This window comes from Amphichorda felina, assembly GCF_050947745.1.
Source record: "Amphichorda felina strain 45539 chromosome Unknown scaffold_2, whole genome shotgun sequence".
Lineage (NCBI taxonomy): Eukaryota > Fungi > Ascomycota > Sordariomycetes > Hypocreales > Bionectriaceae > Amphichorda > Amphichorda felina.
This window is the reverse complement of record NW_028145048.1, coordinates 1,218,100-1,235,434: the sequence shown is the minus strand read 5'-3', so window position 1 is coordinate 1,235,434 and position 17,335 is coordinate 1,218,100. Positions and strand designations below refer to the sequence as shown.

At 56.8% G+C, this 17,335-nt stretch overlaps 6 protein-coding genes across 6 annotated transcripts; 2 read left to right on the top strand and 4 right to left on the bottom strand.

The window, feature by feature from the left end:
- Positions 1–177: 177 nt before the first annotated feature.
- Positions 178–2,154, bottom strand: ACO1O0_001943 (arylsulfotransferase family protein; the record flags this gene model as incomplete). The annotated part of the gene is made up of 3 exons (XM_083191422.1): positions 178–663; positions 733–1,365; positions 1,426–2,154. 3 exons carry the CDS (start codon positions 2,152–2,154, stop codon positions 178–180), a joined length of 1,848 nt encoding a protein of 615 aa, XP_083052636.1.
- Positions 2,155–3,001: 847 nt separating this feature from the next.
- ACO1O0_001942 (HET domain-containing protein) lies at positions 3,002–5,086 on the top strand (the record flags this gene model as incomplete). Its single annotated transcript, XM_083191421.1, has 1 exon — positions 3,002–5,086. The coding sequence occupies one exon, from the start codon at positions 3,002–3,004 to the stop codon at positions 5,084–5,086; it is 2,085 nt and encodes a 694-aa protein (XP_083052635.1).
- A 423-nt stretch (positions 5,087–5,509) lies between these two features.
- Positions 5,510–8,742, bottom strand: ACO1O0_001941 (ribonuclease H-like domain-containing protein; the record flags this gene model as incomplete). The annotated part of the gene is made up of 2 exons (XM_083191420.1): positions 5,510–8,334; positions 8,421–8,742. The coding sequence occupies 2 exons, from the start codon at positions 8,740–8,742 to the stop codon at positions 5,510–5,512; spliced, it is 3,147 nt and encodes a 1,048-aa protein (XP_083052634.1).
- Positions 8,743–11,503: 2,761 nt separating this feature from the next.
- ACO1O0_001940 (Alpha/beta hydrolase family-domain-containing protein) lies at positions 11,504–12,904 on the bottom strand (the record flags this gene model as incomplete). Its single annotated transcript, XM_083191419.1, has 3 exons — positions 11,504–12,456; positions 12,515–12,653; positions 12,713–12,904. 3 exons carry the CDS (start codon positions 12,902–12,904, stop codon positions 11,504–11,506), a joined length of 1,284 nt encoding a protein of 427 aa, XP_083052633.1.
- Positions 12,905–13,378: 474 nt separating this feature from the next.
- On the top strand, positions 13,379–14,452 carry ACO1O0_001939 (uncharacterized protein; the record flags this gene model as incomplete). Its single annotated transcript, XM_083191418.1, has 1 exon — positions 13,379–14,452. The coding sequence occupies one exon, from the start codon at positions 13,379–13,381 to the stop codon at positions 14,450–14,452; it is 1,074 nt and encodes a 357-aa protein (XP_083052632.1).
- Positions 14,453–14,613: 161 nt separating this feature from the next.
- On the bottom strand, positions 14,614–16,565 carry ACO1O0_001938 (major facilitator superfamily domain-containing protein; the record flags this gene model as incomplete). The annotated part of the gene is made up of 5 exons (XM_083191417.1): positions 14,614–15,293; positions 15,349–15,861; positions 15,918–15,969; positions 16,027–16,212; positions 16,293–16,565. 5 exons carry the CDS (start codon positions 16,563–16,565, stop codon positions 14,614–14,616), a joined length of 1,704 nt encoding a protein of 567 aa, XP_083052631.1.
- Between the last annotated feature and the right edge of the window lie 770 nt (positions 16,566–17,335).

Here is a 17,335-nt window from a genome sequence, read left to right as displayed (position 1 = left end):
AAATTTTATGGAAGGCACACCATTGCTCCATACTGCTGCCCTATGGTTGGACCACTGCCAATAAAATGCAATCCCACCAACTCCGTAGTGGCCATCGCCATGAGAATTTCCCTCGGGTACCAAACCCTCCAACCCTGCATATATACTGGGGCTTTAACAAAATTATGCTAACAAACCTTAGACTCGCCCCTCCGTGTCTAAGGCCTTATACGGGGACTTTCCCTGCGACAGCAGATGGCCCCTTCGGCGGCGCCAGTAGACAAAGGCTGAGACTGCGCTGGCCAGAACGACGACCCCCCCGCCAAAGACAAGGTGGTTACTCTCTGGGGAATCATGGCCATCTGTGCCGGACTGGTCTTCCGTTGGAGGCCCTTGTTGGCTATTCTTGGCCGGATCTTGGTCCTCGCTGCCGCCGCTCACTTCATCCTCCAGGATCTTAAACTCGAAATTTGATATGTCCAGAACGCCCGCCGGCTGCGAGGTCTGCATGTCCAAGATGTGTGTCGCACCAAGTGCCTCACCAGCCTTGTCTATGGCGACGGCTGCAACGTAGCGGGTTTGGTGGGCTACACCCAGGAAAGCTGTCGTCTCAAAGCCGCTGCGATCGAAATAACCGATGGGGTCCTGAGGCCTGTGGAAGTCACTCGGCTCGTCGGAGGAATACTAGAGGAGGTTAGCTGCTTGTGGAAAGGTAGAGGAAGAGGAAGAAGAAGAAGAGAACAAGAGACGCACGATGGCCCAGTAGGCAATGTCAGTCGCCCCGTTCCAGGAAAGATAGAGCGTAGCCCTCTCAACGGTACCGTGGGGCGCATCCGCAGCGACACTGGGGGGCCAGGTTGGGCGGCCAACCCAGGTGCCCTTGGCGATGCGGTAGGCATTCATGCCATTGTTGTGGGACTTGTCAAGATCGATGCGGCTGCGCTGGAAGTCGAGGGCGACGGCACCGTCGGGTGTAAACTCGACGTAGCCGGGGATGTAGCCGAAGCCGAGTAGGGCGTTTCCGTTGGGGAGCATCTGCATGCCTCCCTGGGCAGCCGTGTTGACGTTGCGCGGATGGTAGAACTCGTGGGTGACGCGGGCGGTTTTAGCGCGGGTGTCAATCTCGAGATCGAGGCCACGGGTGACGCATTCGGTGTCGCAGGGGCCGGTGAGGCGGTCGTGGTTGTCGAACATGGTCAAGTGTTGGTTATCGCTGTGGAAGCGGACCTGATGCTGCCAGGCAAAGTTGAGGGCTGTGCCGTTGCTGAGGTCCTCAAACTCGTTTCGTGGTCCACCCATGACCCAGAGGGGACTCCCATCATTTCCATCAACTAGGATGATGGAGGACATATGTCGAGACGACACTAGGTAGTTTCCAGCGCTGGTCTGTTTTGTCAAGGGTTAGCTCTCCCTCTTACAATCAGATAGGGAAGCAAATGGGCTAACCTTTTCGACCGAGTTGATGTGCGCAAAGTCAAAAGACTTGCCATAGAACTCTCTGTAGCTGTCTGTGATGTCAAAGTGGTCTGAGGCATACCACTCAAAGATGAGTTCGTTGGTCTCGAGGTCCACCTCCTGGAAGCCACTGTCCATAATGGAGCCGTGCTCGTTGCCACCGAGAGACGTGGTATCCCAAGATTTCTCCTGATATACTGTAAAGATCACGGTGCCCCCCTCTGTGAGAGCTGCCTCGTGCATATCGGCGCCACTGGCGCCCACCGAGGTCACATTATACCGGAGATGGTACTGCTCGTCGAGGATCAGCACGTCGCCGAGAGCATAGCCAGCCCCGGGAAGACCGTCCCAGAAGACGATATAGCGGCTTCCGTTGATAAACTGAGGCTCTGCAGCAAAGCCTCCTCTGTACTGTTGGCCTGCGTAGACGAGACTGAGGTCGGATGCGTCCAGGATCATGGGCCCCCCGAGGAGATCCTCATATTCGCCGTACCGGGTGCCGATGAAGATGTGTGAAGAGTTATCGGTGAGACTGCGGTCCCAGGTGGCGATGTTGAAGACGGGACCGAGAATGTCGGATGACCGAAAGGTCTGGCGAGGCCTGTGGTGATGGGCCACGACGAGCTGGTCATAATGCTCAACATCGTTGGCGAAGATCATGTCGCCCGAGACGAGATGGCCCGGTCCAGCCAGAGACCAAGCCAGGACAGCCATTGACATTGACCAGGGTGTCATTGTGGGAAATTATCGCCTTCTGCGTCTTCTGTACCTGGAAGAAGAAGCTTCTCAGATCGTCTGCCCGGGAGAGAGGAGAGTAGGGAGCGATGGAACGAGGTGGAACGAGAGACATGGTCTACAAGCCTCGAGCACGGCGTCAGGTACTCATGAGGTGGATCAAGACCAAAAAGGGACAGACATATTACAACCTCCGTATGTCTGTACAGAATATTCCAACCTTCCATGACAGGAAGGGGCCGAAAGGCCATCACCGAGGCGCCGAAGCATGGAGCGAGGGCCCGACTGCCGTAGGAGCCACAGTCAGCTTACATGGCAGGGCAAGACGCCGACGACCCGCTGAACTCGTTGAAGAGATGAAGAGATCAACTTGTATCCCCGCATCGCGCCTTGGCATCCGGGGACTGCTGATGCAATTGGAAGTCCCGGATCCTGATGTGGTCTATAGTGGCCCCTGCGTCCCGAGTAGGAAGCCGGGGGCGCCGGCTCCAGGGACTTTTCAGTTCTCGCCGATAGGCATCAGGAACTGCCGGACTGGACCAAAATTACGGATGTGGGGGGGTCTGGAGATGATGCTGAATTGCATGCTGCAGTCTTGCATACTCTGGATGAACCCTCAGGCTGTCACGATAACAGATTTCGTGGAGATCGTGTTTTTGAAACATGCCGCTTCAGAGTCGCAACTTCCCCTGGCGAAAAGGACCCACCACACATTGAGCATCTAAGAAGGTGCGAACCAGCGCAACCCCTGACTGATCCTGACTGACCCTTACTGACCCCTCACCAAACCGAAACTCTCCATTTTCGTGTCAAGAAGGTCAGATACCAGACCATGGGTTCTGCACTTTATACACACCTCGACCAGAGCAAGGGGGAAATCCGCCTCCTGCGCGTCGCTCCATACCATGGCCAGGATGTCTTGGCCGTCTGCGAGTGCACCATGTTCACCGGGTCCCTCTCCACACAGCTTCCTCCCAAGTACAACGCCTTCTCCTACGAATGGGGCTCCACAGAGCATATGTCCTACGACTACTCCCTTGAGGATGTTGTCATTGTCAACGGCCACCGTGTCTCGGTCACTAAGAATCTAGTAGCCCTGCTGACCCGCTACCGCAACATTGCCGCGGCTGCTCCCGATTGGCAGGCCATGCAATTCCCTATATGGATCGACGCCCTGTGTATTGATCAGGCCAACGTCGAGGAGAGGAATTCCCAGGTCGCCCTGATGGGAGCCATCTATCGCGAGGCTCAGGCCACCTTGTCGTGGCTCGGCGAGGGCGATGACGACAGCGACTATGCCATGGGCCTCATCGCCGACATTGGCAGCAAAATCCTCAATATCCCCAAGGACGACGACGACATGGCTTGGGTCAAACCCGAGAGCCAGCCCGAACTGTGGCAGCGCTCTGGCTATCTAAATCGCTTCTGGTCCAGCGCTGGCGCCCTGATGAAGCGGACGTACTGGCAGAGAGCATGGATTGTGCAGGAGGTCCTGCTCCAGCCAAACGTCATCATCTTCTGCGGCAAACTGGTCTGCCACTATTTTCAACTCGAGGCCATCCAACGCTGGCTGCGCCGTATCCAGGGGAGGCCAACACCCCCGGGAGTCGACGTCGACCTGTGGCAGCTTCTCTCCACCAAGGTGGGATGGTATTCGATGGGCTGGAACAACCTGCACAAACGCATCCGTGTGAAGCCCCTGGAGGACACAGGAGACGGCGCGGTGGATGGCGACGGCCAGAGCCACTTGGCTTGGAAGACGTGGATTACCAACACCCTCTTCAAGCAGGCAACTGATCCTAGGGACAAGCTATACAGTGTCTTGGGCCTCGTCGGCATCGACTCCCTACGTCCAGACTACTCTTCCTCTGCTGAGAAGGTCTTTTATGATTTTGCCACGACAAACATCCGGGTTGAACGCAGCTTGGATATTCTAAGCCACGCTGGTCACTGGGAGCTCCCCCAATCTACGGGCGAGAACCACCATCCACCTGCTGCCAACCTATTTGTCCCATCTTGGGTGCCGAACTGGGACCAAATATCTAAGACGTATGACTTTTCTTGGTTCTTCAACGCACCAGATAGAGCGGACGAGGACTGGCAATCTATTCATGCCACTGATGACGACAAAGTCCCCTGGTCAGTCCAAGGGAACACACTCATCACACCTGGCGTGCTCTTTGACGTCATTGAGGAGACAAGGGTCTGTGATGTTGACGATGGTAGCTGGTCATCTTTTTGCCTCGATTACGTTGATTTGTACTCAGGCCAGTTACACCCAGCGGGCATCCCACCCTTGCAGGCTCTCGCCCATCTGGTCATGCGAGGTCGTGATTTCAGCGGGCGACCTTTGGAGTCACTTCCGGATACAGAAACGCTCCTAAAAAGTATTCTTCCTGGCTTTTGCATGACTCTATATTCAGGAGACAGCAAGGATCCTGCTGAAGATCTAAGAGCAGCCCAGGAAATCTTTGGGATATCCACCCCTGGGGGCGTTATCGAGAACTTTTTAGGCGCAGCTCAGCTTCAGGCATACGTAAGGGATGACGGGAAACCCCAAGTTACAACAACTGATACTGCTGATAAAAAGGACAAAGAGACTGCAGCTACATCCGCTGGTCAGTGGACCAGCTTTGTACCCGATGGTATGAACTTTAGAGATGAAGCTTCCAGAGGCATGGGCCAGCATGTGGCCTTCGTGACGGCTAAGCATTACATCGGCTGGGCCCGCAAGGGATTGCAGAGAGGCGATCATGTTGTCATTCTTCCGAAATGCCGGATGCCAGTTCTCATGCGCAAGGTGGATTCGCGTTATATCCATCTGGGGCCATGTCATGTCCCGGGACTGATGGACGGTGAGGCCATCACGTGTGTGAGGCAGGGCACAGCCCGACTTGAGACTTTTAACATCGTATAGTCCTAAGTGTCGTAGCAACGTTCGACTAAGTAGGACTCCTTCTTCTCTGCATGTGATTTTTGCATGGTAAGTTGTGTGTTCAAAGTCCAACATAGCCATGCGAGCTTGGTAGGCTCATCTTAGGTGTGGGGCGTTGCTGTGAGATATTGAGGAGGACATTAATGAGGAAATTGATCCTGACCCAAATAGACCCTGTATTGGGCATCTGGATTGCTATGATAGCGTGCTAATAATGCTGTGACACAAAACAAATGCCGACTCTCCAACGTTGATGCTTTTCCATAGACTCGTAGGCAAACCCTCATATCCCCTTAGTACCATATATTCAGACCACCTGCTCTTCACCCACTAATATGATTCTCCCATGATGCGAATCTACCTCTGCATCCGTACCTCGCACGGCTTCGCGGCAAGAGCACCAGGCTAAATGTAGTACATTGAGTCCGCCAGATCTGGGTGGACTTTGCGACCCTGGGCTGGGCTGCTGGAAGTGGTCTGGATGGTGGTGATGGTCTCCGCATCGCTGACATCGAACATCTCTGGGCGGTGGACTCTGGCCCGTTCACAAACAATGTCTGCATAGTACGCCGGTGGGCAGATGCTGACGGCCTTGGTGGCCCGCCCAAACAGGTAGCATAGCTCGTGGGTCAGCTTCTCCAGCTCGTCCGCAGCCGCCTGCTTGTATTCAGCCCGGAAGATCTCATCCATGAGGACAGTATAGTGAGCAGGGCGAGCCGTCCCCTTGAGTGCGTGGTGCGCTGTTAGATAAAAGTCCCAGTACCGGGCCTGAGTCACGCCCCGATCGACCACGGTGCCAGCCTCAATGTTGCCCGCTGAACCCTCGGCTCGACCTTCCTGGGCTGGGTAGAACCTGGTCTGGTGACGCTTCACCGATATCACGATGGTGAATCTGGGTTGAGCCTTTGGTCCGTATTTCTGACGGCAAGCTTCCTTAATATATGTGAGCTCTTGCTCAAGGACCTGGGAAAATTGGCCCTCGGAGACACCGTCTCGGAATATGATGATATTAGCCGGCAGATTGCTGTTGTTGCGCTTGCGCCAAATGTCAAGGTGATGCTTGAACTTCTCGACGAGCGTGTCGTCGAGCATCTCCTGCTTTGAAGTCTGCTCCCACGTCGTCGATGGCCACTGGGCGAGATCCGCGCCAGTGCTCGCAACCATGCCAACTAGACTGGGAGGCCCGCTGCCCTTAGTCTCGGGCATGTTGGTTGGGTGGGTGACGTCGTATCCAATCACCATGGTCTTTCCCGCCTTGAGAAGTTTGATATCCTGGGTGAGGATTTGGTTGATGCCCCCCGCCTTGAGATTGAGCTTCAGCACAATGTTGGCGGCGTAGGAGGATCCGCCCTTCGTCATTTTGGTCCCGACCATGCAGCTGGTGTGGATGCCATACTCGCAGTCGCCAAGAACCTTGACTCTACCGTAGAGGCTCGAATCCGCCCTGGCCGAAAAGATCACCAGTAAGAACTTGATCTGGTTCTTCTTGGCCCATTTGAAGATGTTTTCGAGTCGGGAGCCCTCTGCGTCCTGCCTGGAGATGACCGGGGGGTTGCATGGGATGCGCGTTGACGCGACGAGTCCGGACTCCTTCATGAATTTTTCGAACACTTGGAGTTCATCGTCGGTCACCATCTGATAATCCCTACCAAGACTGATCTGGACAACAGACCAGTTACCAATATTGGCGCCGCGAACAACCTTGCAGGCTCTGTAGTTCCAGCTTCCCTTGCTGACAGGAACGGGGCTGGGCTTGTTGTTCTTGAGAAAGGACACGCCAGGAGCTATAAGTTTGCGTCCTTCCACCGTGAGAAGCTTCAGGTCGACAGAGATGCCAAAGCTGGTAAGCAGCGTACTCTCGAGCATGAGAGCTCTCCGTGCGTCCGTCTCAAGCAGGCCAGCGTTGATGTCTGGTTCCTTGCAAGCGTGGTCAAGCATTTTGGTGGTCTCGTCCTGCAACAACTTTGCCTTGACGGCCTGTCCCGGTTGGATTTCCACGGATTCTGCGGGATAGAAACTAGGTCTTGCTGTAGTACCCAGATTGAGGACGGGGTAGCCCCCGACCCTTATGCCATACTTCCGTTCGTAGTGGTCGGCCACGGAGATGTATTGGCCTCTGTCTCCCTCTTTAAGATAGAACTTGATATTTCTAGGGGACGCAAAGAAGATGTCCTTGTCAACTTGCGCGGGGTTTGAGCCGGCCTTGGTGATGTTGAAGGGCGTCACAAGGTCATGTATGGCCTTAGACCTCTTGACAATGGTTCCGTTGGCGATTTTGATCTTGACCCAGACGCGCGCCTTTCTCAGCAACTTGGAAACGCTCAAGATGTGGCTCTTGAGTCTGCCGTCCCTGGGATTTTGGGGGCTGGGAACTCGCTGTATTCCGAGCGACTCAAAGAGCACACTCACATTTCCTGACTGTCTGAACACGCCACAGGTGACGTTGGCGTTCAGAAGCAGCTGTCCAGTGGCAGGACGAGTGGATTGGAAGAAACCCCGAAGAGCCGCCAGGGGCCGCGGGTTAAAGCGCTGGTTCAATGGCGCCTCGGCGGCTAGCCCAGCCGCATAGGGAAAGAATCGTGAAGACCCTAACCCGGTAATCCGATTGATCTGAGACCGTGGGCCATGTCCAAGGATGACATTGAGAGCATCAACAGACTCAGGAAAGCGTGGAAAAACGTGGTCGTCTGCTAGGAGGCGTTGGTCGGTTAGATAGTTCAGCATCTCATCCACGCGAGCCTCAAATGGCCCGTGGATGGTGACATCAAAGACGTCGGCCACGGCTGGATTCGACTCAAACGGGACCTCAACAGTGAAGGGGTTCTCCTCCAGGACAAGCTTCTCTCGAGTGACGAGTTGACTCTTGAACTCAGTGGCAATCAGTACCTTGTCGCCGAAGTAACGAAGCACCTGCTCCATGACAAAGTACAGCTTGCGGCCCTTGACAGGTTTTGGCTGGCCGCCATCCTTTTTCGATCTTTCGCTGATAGTGACAGTGTACTTCCAGAGAACCTCTGCCTTCACTTTAAGTGCAAAGAAGTTTGCCCAGAGCAGGACAGGATCGCCCTTGGTCCCAAAGGCAGGTCGCACCGGGAAGTATTCACTCGAGGCGACCGCTGATTTCGAACCCCCCGTCGCGCCTAGGCTGAGCTTCCCAACCTGCTTGGAGAGATCCCCGGTGTCAGAGGCATGTAGTTGCTTTAGAACGCTGTCCTCAAGTTGGCGAAGTTCTTGGTCAAGCTGCGGCCTGCCGTGCGCACTGGGCAGAGGTGTCAGTGTCTCAGGAGAACTCGCAGAACTACCATTATCCACTTACCTTTGGTATATGGGACGAGGCCCCTCATCACGCCCACGGCCACCACCCCCACGGAAGCTTCCTCTCCCTCGGTCCTGGTCGCCTCGATAACCGCCGCCACGGCCACCGCCTCGATCGCCCCATCCACGGAAGCCTCCTTGATCGCCCCCTCCACGGAAGCCTCCTCGATCGCCCCCTCCACGGAAGCCTCCTCGATCACCTCCTCCACGGAAGCCTCCTCGATCACCTCCTCCACGGAATCCTCCTCGATCGCCTCGTCCACGGAAGCCTCCACGATCACCTCCTCCACGATCGCCGCCTCCGCGACCACCTCGACCGCCATCACCTCGGCCGCCGTCATCACCTCCGCGACCCCCTCGGCCACCACGTCCTCTGCTATCAGACATTTTCAGTTGTGACGGTGAACACGAGTTAGGCCGCCCTTTTCTGGCTACAAGAAGTGCCAAGTGACGTTGTAGTGAGACTGGAGTGACAAAGGAGAGATAGCTACTCGAGAACTGGCCTCGATGTAGACGGGAGATGTGGGAGTTGCAAAGTCGGTGTTTTTGAATGGCGAGAGAGATGATAAGTTGGCCCGTGAATGTGAATGAGAGAGTGACAAGCCCGGGCGTTGTCAACGGTCTCGAACGGTTCCTAACGGTACAAGTTTAGCAATTGTGCCGCTGACGTTGAGTCTGTGTAAGACGCGCCGAATAGGTGTGTCGGTAAACTGATGTATAGGTTGCCAGGTGTGGTCTCTGTTTTAAAGAAAGGAAGCTCGCTCCTATTTGTTTGCAGCCGATTTGTGATCAGGAGCAAGTGAATGTTGGATGGGCAACGATCAGAGGCCAGGCAGGTTCAAGCGGGTGTTTTTCCACATGCCCAAGCCGGGTGCAAATGTTTGTCACGATACATGGGAGGGTGATGGGGCGAGGAGCCTCCTGCTGGACCGGCGAGAGCGGTGCACTGGTGATGCAGTGACAGCTGGCCAAGTAGCTGTGTCCTAAGTAGTGCCTAGTAGGCAAGCAGCAATCGGCTTCCTGCAGCGTAGCTGAGGTATATGGCAAGGATGGGTTTGTGTTTGATAGCTTTGCCAGTTGAAGGTACGAGTACGTATTGGTAGCAAAGTATCCGTAGATCTGGGAAGGTGCAGCAGGGAGGGTTGCACCGATGCAGCGCACCACAAACAGAGGAAGGGATCCCGATTTGAATGAGTCTTGGCCTGCCCCAGCCTCCAGGTGACCAGGAGACAGGCTCGACACACAATAAAATGCCAATGGGTCAGTGAACGGCTCACCGCTTGCCCTTGCCACTCATCAAGCGGGAGCAGTCCACGAGATTGGACGCGTGGGCAGCGTGGCAGGGTGGGATGGACCTGTAATCTGGAATCTGGATGGTTGGAAATTGGAATCAAGCGGCTCCCCGCCAACCGTCAACTCGGTAACCTGTTGCAACGCTTGCACCCAAGTCCCACCCCCAGGTTCCCGAGTTGTAGTGTTGCACCACTAGGTGATAGGACCCAGATTTCGTATTATTTTAGCCGACCCTTGCTATAAGACCCCCGATATTACGGATACCGATAATATAAATACGGTACATCAACTTGTTTGATGTAATTTATCACCCAGATCTCTGTCCAGCATGGTGCAACACCAGCTTGTTGTTGTTGTTGTTGTTGTTGTTGTTCGCATCTTCCTGCCAAAAGTTGCCGGCTCTGTCTTTCAGCATGCTTTGGCATGACAGCCCGTCCTGATGGGCGTGTACGATAAGTGTGCGCACGTCTTTCACGCTGCTACAGCGCATTGTCTACTCACCGCAAAGCGCGGCCGCTAGCTCCAGCTTCTGGGCTTGGAGGCCGCTAGTGGTAAATAAGAGGGAATATTAAAAAAGAAAGCACCCACTGTTTGTCCATGTTCGTGGTAGGCAGGCGCATCGCCATGTCCTCCAGCGTGCAAGCGCACGGATACAAGTTTCCGTGTTACTATGTACGAGTACATATTATTCATACGGAAGATGGGACGCAAACAGTTTGACGATGAATGCAGGTTTGATACCTACCTAGGTAGGCAACGGGCTTTTTATCCGTTATCGACTTCAATTTCTACGCAGTTTTACATCGTGCCTCACTGCCTGGTGCCTTCCCATGTCATATTATGATACGGGAGGCGTCACCTGTCAGGAAATCGGCAAGAATCTCGAGGTCACCAGGGGAGGGCAGGAGCAGCATGCCATGATTAACAAGGTACACCCCAGACTGTTCTCAGAATGTTCCCAAAATCCTCTCAAAACCCTCCTAGATGCTTTGAGATGATGAGCATCTCTGCGCTCATTCATCGCATCATGCCATATAAGACCACCGTGACTGACTTTGACGACCATTAGCCAGACGGCACTCCTAGGTATCAACATTCATAATACTCGGTTGTCAGCCCCTACATGCCATCATGCTTAACGTGATCTGACCTCTAAATCCAGGAAGCCTCAGCTCAACGCCCGAGAATCGAGACCGTCGCTATCATGTGCAACGGGACTAGACATATCTATCTCTGCTCTTGCACCAACCTCTACTGCTCGCGCCGTTCCTCCAATCCCAAGCGACAATGCCACATTGCCCGCGTCGAGCTTGACTTCACCTCCTGGGACTACTGCGACTAGTGGTTCGTCAACGGCCCCTCAGAGCTCGTCCTCGACCGCTTCGCCCAGCCCCAGTGCATTCATCTGCGCTACAATGACGTTGTACACCGGGAACCAATCTGTAATCAATGCAAAAAGGAATCCGATCCGCAACGTACCCCGAGTGGCAACGATAGCGGCAATCCAAAAAAGAGGCATCAGGGAGACCAAGGTGCTGACAAGAACCACGGGGCTCAGAAGCCGGCGCCATTGTTGCCACAGCCAGCCGAGAAGGTCCAATCCTCTAAAGGTAGCAAAAACACCGGTTCTGCCGACTAGTCGCTCACGCGGTGAGCAAAATAGTGCGACAGCATGAGGGCTCAAGACTTACATATGGCCTGCGTCAGGAGACTGTACACCTCCTGCTCTGTGTTTTGAATCCTGGGGCCAGATCTATTTAGGTTTTAGGTTAAAAACTCTAGACAACGTCTCTATATCTTTGCCTTCTCCTTGCCGCCAGACCTGTCGGGACGCCCCGCGTACTTCTTATACTCCTCCGAGATGGTCGACTTCTCCGCCTGCGGTTTTCTCGTCCACTCCTCATACTCCCTCTCCTCCACCCACCACCTGTCAAGCTCGGTCTTGATCCAATGGGCCGCCTCCCGTGCGCAGAAGTGGGGGGACTCAAGAGGAATCAGGTGCCCGTTCTCCGCGCCCTCGACACCCTTGACACGCCCCGCCTTGGCGCCACCGCTGCCACCCACGCCGGCGCCCGTCATCTCCAGCTTCTGTTCAATCAGCTCCGCCGGGGAGAGGTTGCTCTTGAGGCCGAAGACGTAGAGAGTCGGCGGGCGTAGGTTCGGCAGCCGGGCCAGGGTGGACATGGGCTCCGGGCGGTAGAACGGCCAGGTGACGTTGAGGGGCTCACCGGAGGGCGTGTCGTGCATGATGAGGGGGTCAATATCCGGGGCAGCAGCGCGGTTGACGAGTTCCACGCCCTTGGAATCGAAGGCGGCCCAGCTGGGGCGGAGGTAGGTGAAGACCTCCTGGTGCTTGGTGGTGGCAAGGGTAACCTCGCCGTCGGGCTGGTCCTCGTCGGTGGGACGGATACCGTACTCGGTCCACAGCTTGAGGACCCGGTCGTCCCAGGCGCGGTAGAAGGGGCTGCGGTCGAAGGACTTGATGGCGTCGGCGCGGGAGGGCCAGGTGTCACGGCGGTAGACGCTCAGGGCCGCGGGGCTGAGGGAGATGGCGCCCGGGGTGGAGGAGAACTTGGAGATGACGGGGTCGAGGAGTACGAGGGAGGAGAAGAGGCGTGGAGAGGAGAGCGAGAGGTTGACAAGGGCAGCGCCACCGAAGGAGTGGCCGATGCCGACGAGGGGGCGGGGTGGGCGCAGGAGGTTGATCATGTGGCCGATGTCCCGGGTGTAGTCAAGCCAGCTGGCTGTGAGATGATGTCAATAACGAGTCAGGGTAGGCAGAGGTGGTAGAGTGAAACGAACGATCGTTGCCCAGCTTGGAGCGGTTGAGACTGCCGCTCTGGCCCTGCCATGCGCAGTCGGCAATGTAGATGGTGCGGATGCGAAAGCCGAAATTCTTGGCCTCGCGGTAGAGGTCCTCCCAAAGGGGCTCATAGAGTTCCTAGAAAGCATTTGTCAGGAATACATGTCGTCTGAATAATGTAGATAGGAGTGGGTTACCTTGGGGAAGCCATTGGCGTGGGCGCCGATGATGGTGATGTCGCCCTTTTGCGGGTTAGGGTTGTCCTTGGGGGTGTACTGCTTGACGTGCAGGCAGAACTCCTCGTCCTGGGAAAGAGAGGTGGCCCGGGCAAACTCGCGGATATGAGCGGCGGGGAGGACGTGCTCCTTGACGTGGAAGACGGGCGACATGGTGGTGGTGAGAGAGTGGGTGGGAGGTTGGGTGATTGGGTGAGTGAGTTGGTGAGCCCTCGTGAGCGAGTGGGCGAGTGAGCGAGTGAACCAAACCAGCGCAATTGAAGCCTATAACGCTGGCATTTCTCGAAGGCGGGAAGGGAGCAGAGATTCGCTTTGCAAAACACTCTGCGCGTAGGAACAGGCAACCAAGGACAGACGTTGGAGGTTGAGGCGAGGAGATGTCTCCAGACGAAAACGCGGAGGCGGCCCCGGATTGTTACAGCTGTCCCGTCCCACTATCCCCAGCTCACTGAACACTGAGCCCAGTCCAGTTAGTAGTCCAGTGCCCCACCAGCCGTCGTGCCTCGGCAGATTCACGACGCACCTCAGCCTCTCCCAGCCGACAACCGATTGCTACACACCACCACAGCACAACAACTCCACACTCCACCTCATCCATCCCGCTGATCCCGGCCCGGTGATGGCTTCATGGCCCCCAAGGTGATCCTCTTTGCGGGCGCCCCGCCGCCCTCCGCCGTCGACGCCACCTCCTGCACTATCCACCACTTTGAAAAGCCCTTTCGACAGTTCACGGGCGTGCCAGAGCCTCCCAACCGCAAACACCACTCACACCATGCCTCTTTCGCTGCTCCTCATGCCACATGGCGCTCCCTGTCTCTTGTCAGGCAGCCTCTCCACACGGGCTTCTCCCAGGACCACCAGTTCCACGCCACGCCCCTCGAACCCGACACGGGCTTCTTCACCACGGCCGACGTGACCAGCAGGGGCGATCTCACGCGGTCCTTCGAGGACGTCGAGGATCTGCTGACGCAGTTCTGCGAGCAGTCGCTTGCCGTGCACAACCCAGCCCCATCGTCCCAGCTGGACGCCGACAGCACTGCCTTCGACGAGAGCACCACGTCCATCAACGACAGTACCTCCTTCATGACCACCTCCTCCAACAACAGGGGCTCCGCAGCCCCCCCACAGCCCATCATCCCCCCCTGCCACCACCTCTCCGACCTCGAGGACATCCCCCCCGCGCGCCAGGTCCTGAGCCTCGCCCCGCAGACCGTCACCGTCAACCTCATCGTCGGCATCATCTCCATCGCGCAGCCGCGCAGCGTCACCACGCGCTGGGGCCGGACCCTGTCCCTCGTCGAGGTGCTCGTCGGCGACGAGACCAGGTCCGGCTTCGGCGTCACCTTCTGGCTGTCGAGCGGCAGCGTCCCCGGGAGCCAGCTGGGCCAGCTGCGGCGGCAGGACGTGGTGCTGCTGCGAAACGTAGCCCTGCACGTCTTCCGGGACGGGGTGTACGGGCAGAGCCTGCGCGGGGGGCTGACGCAGATCAGCCTGCTCTGGAGGAGGGACGGCGGCGGGCACTACTCGACGCGGGCCTTGGCTGGTGGTAGTAAGGGTCGGGGCGCGCCGGCGGCGCATCCCCAGCTGGAAAAGACGAGGCGCGTCAAGGACTGGGTTCTCAATTTTGTGGGCGGCGACAGGCGTTCGACGAGGAGGGCGCCCCGGAAGTCCTGGGGCCAGCCTCCGGATGACACGCAATGAAATGACGAACAAGTTCTTGAAGAGCTGAGTCCTTTCTATTCTAGTCCCGTTATTACTCCTACTGTTACAACAAGCGGATATACACTATCCGACATGCCGCTCTTGGTCTATAAAAAGCGCGCGAAACGTCATAAATACAGTCAACACCAGCTCGATCCGTTTTAGACGGCCACAGCAGGGACAGCATCCTTCTTTTCCTCACCGTCCGGGCCCTTCTTGACCGACTTCCACTGAAAAGAGGCGGCGCAGACAAAGGCGCACGCGGCACACGCGACAGAAATGTAGTACGTGTGGCGCAGTCCGGTCATGTACGCCTTGAGGACGGAGTCGAGGGCATCCAGTCGGCCCATCTGCTCGAGGACGTGCTTGATCTCGGAGGCGCCGCTGTTGATGAAGATGTTGGGGTCAATGCCGAGGTCGTCGGCCTTGATCTGGTCAATCAGACCGTTCTGGAACAGGGTCTGGGCGACGGCGACGAAGATGGCGCCTCCAAAGGCCTGGAAGAACTGGACGCAGGCCGTGCCGACGGGGACCCAGTCCTGGGGCAGGACGGTCTGAACAACAAGGATGCCGCACTGGAAACCAGAGCCGATTCCGAGACCCGCCAGGACCTGGTACCCGAACCACTCGCGCATGGGCGTGTGGAGGTCGAAGGTGGTGATCATTCCCGTCCCAACGGTGTATAGGATCATGCAAGGGATGATGATGACACTGTAATAGCCAATGGCTGAGATGAGCCCACCGGAGACCACCGAGATCAGCACAGTCGAGAGCAGGAGAGGCAGAATCTTGATGCCGGCCTGGACTGCACTGACACCTTGGATGGCCTGGAAGTAGAGGGCTAGCGGGTCTTGTCAGCAAAGGGGCGTCCCCTGTCTGGGTCCTGGACCACTCACAGAGATAGTAGATGAGAGCGAAGAAGCCGGCGCCAAAGAAGAAGGCGAAGAGCATAGCGGGCAGTACGTTGCGGTTCTTGAAGAGGCGAGGCGGCAGCGTACCCTTGTCACCCTGCCACAGCTGGATGGCGATGAAGATGATGATCATGGCACCGAAGCCGCAGATCAGGCCGATGACCTTGGCGCTGTTCCAGGGGTAGTCGGCGCCTCCCCACTGGAGAGCGAGGAGCAGGCAGACGATGGCGGGGATGAAGATGGCCGTGCCGTAGAGGTCGAGCTGGAGGATCCGCGACATGATGGACTGGTTGACGGTGTCGGCCGAGTTACGGTTGACCTGGACGAACAAGAAGACGAGGACCATGGCGAGACCGCCGATGGGCAGGTTGATGTAAAAGCACCAGCGCCAGGTGACCTTTTCGGTGAAGGCTCCGCCGAGGAGGGGACCGGCGACGGAGGCGATGCCCCACATACCACCGATGAGACCAAAGGCGAGAGGACGTCGCTTCAGGGGCACTAGAGTACGATTAGCAGATGCGTCGAGGCCGGTTGTCTAGTGTGGCTGGACTTACTCGAGAGAGACAGGATGACGATGGAGCCGGAGAAGAGACCTGCCGTGCCAATCTGGGTCGGTTAGCACCTGAGCTACAGTCTAGTGGATGGGCAAAAAGAGCAACTTACTCCTGCAACCGCGCGCCCGACGATGAAGGCAGTAGAGGTGGGGGCTACAGCCGAGACCAGGCTGCCAATCTCGAAGATGAAGACGGCGGCCAGGTAGGCCAGCTTGACGTTGAAGAGCTTGTAGATGGTGCCGTACATGGGCTGGAGAGCGGTGGTGGTGAGGAGGTAGGAGGAGCCATACCAGCCCTAGAGCAGTCAGCTTGCTGGATACTAGTACGAGCAGTAGATACCTTGGGAGGTACCTAGTACCAAGGAGGAGAACCCACAATGTCCTTGACGGACTTGTACTGGGCGGTGATGGCACCGAGGGCGGGGGCAATGATGGTCTGGTCTAGGGCGACGAGGAAGACGGCCATGCACAGTGAGGCGATGATGACAGTGAGTTTGAGGCCCGTGGGGTAGACGATGGTGTCGTTGCTGGTCTCCTCCGTGCCACGAGGGACAACCTCCTGGTCTGACTTCTCCTCCATGACGCTGTTGTCGCGCGGTGTAGCGACCTCTGTGGCGGACCTCTCGTGGGAATGGGTTGAGCCGGCCATGATAGCTGCGGTGCCAGGTTGTGAGGGCTGTGAGTGTTGTGAAGAGAATTCGAGGCCCGTCTCCAATGTGCCACTCCAGATGGTCTAGTGCGCCCTGTGTGGGTGGTGCTTTCCTTTTTTTATATACAACTTTCTGCTGTGGCTCACATGCAGCGGCTGAACACTGCTGGGGATCTGCTGAGAGACCGAGATCTGGCTGAGATCAGGGCGAAATGAGCTGGAACTGCCAGGACCAATTCACGATGCCCAAGTGGCGTCGAGACGGATTTAAGTACTGTTGACCAATACTCGTACGTATCTGTCGTATATACGGCACGGAGAGAATAGCAACGACACCCTATTCCCAAACAGGCGGCTCTGCACTCTGCAGAGGCTGCACATGGGGATCACCCCCGTCATTCCGGTACTCTGGACGGGCCACGGCGCAAGGGCGTCACCGAGCATGCGCACCGGAATCGTTGGTGCCAGTGTGTCGCTTGCTGGGACGTCTCGCACTTCTCGCACATCTCGCACTTGGGTGTTTGCCGACCTCCGAGCTGAGAGCTGCCCTGCGGTGGCGCCCCATTCATGTCCGGCCAGTGATCACCAGTGATCACCCATGCCCCATGTCGTTGCTGACGGGGCCGGTGACTCAGATGGGCCACGCGGACCGGCACAAGATGTATTCATGGGACATTTCGGCCTCCAACCCGTGTGCTTGGATCCGGTCTATGCACACTCGTAGGTGTTATGCCACTGCACGAGTAGTAGCCGAGTCTCGCTGTAAGTGA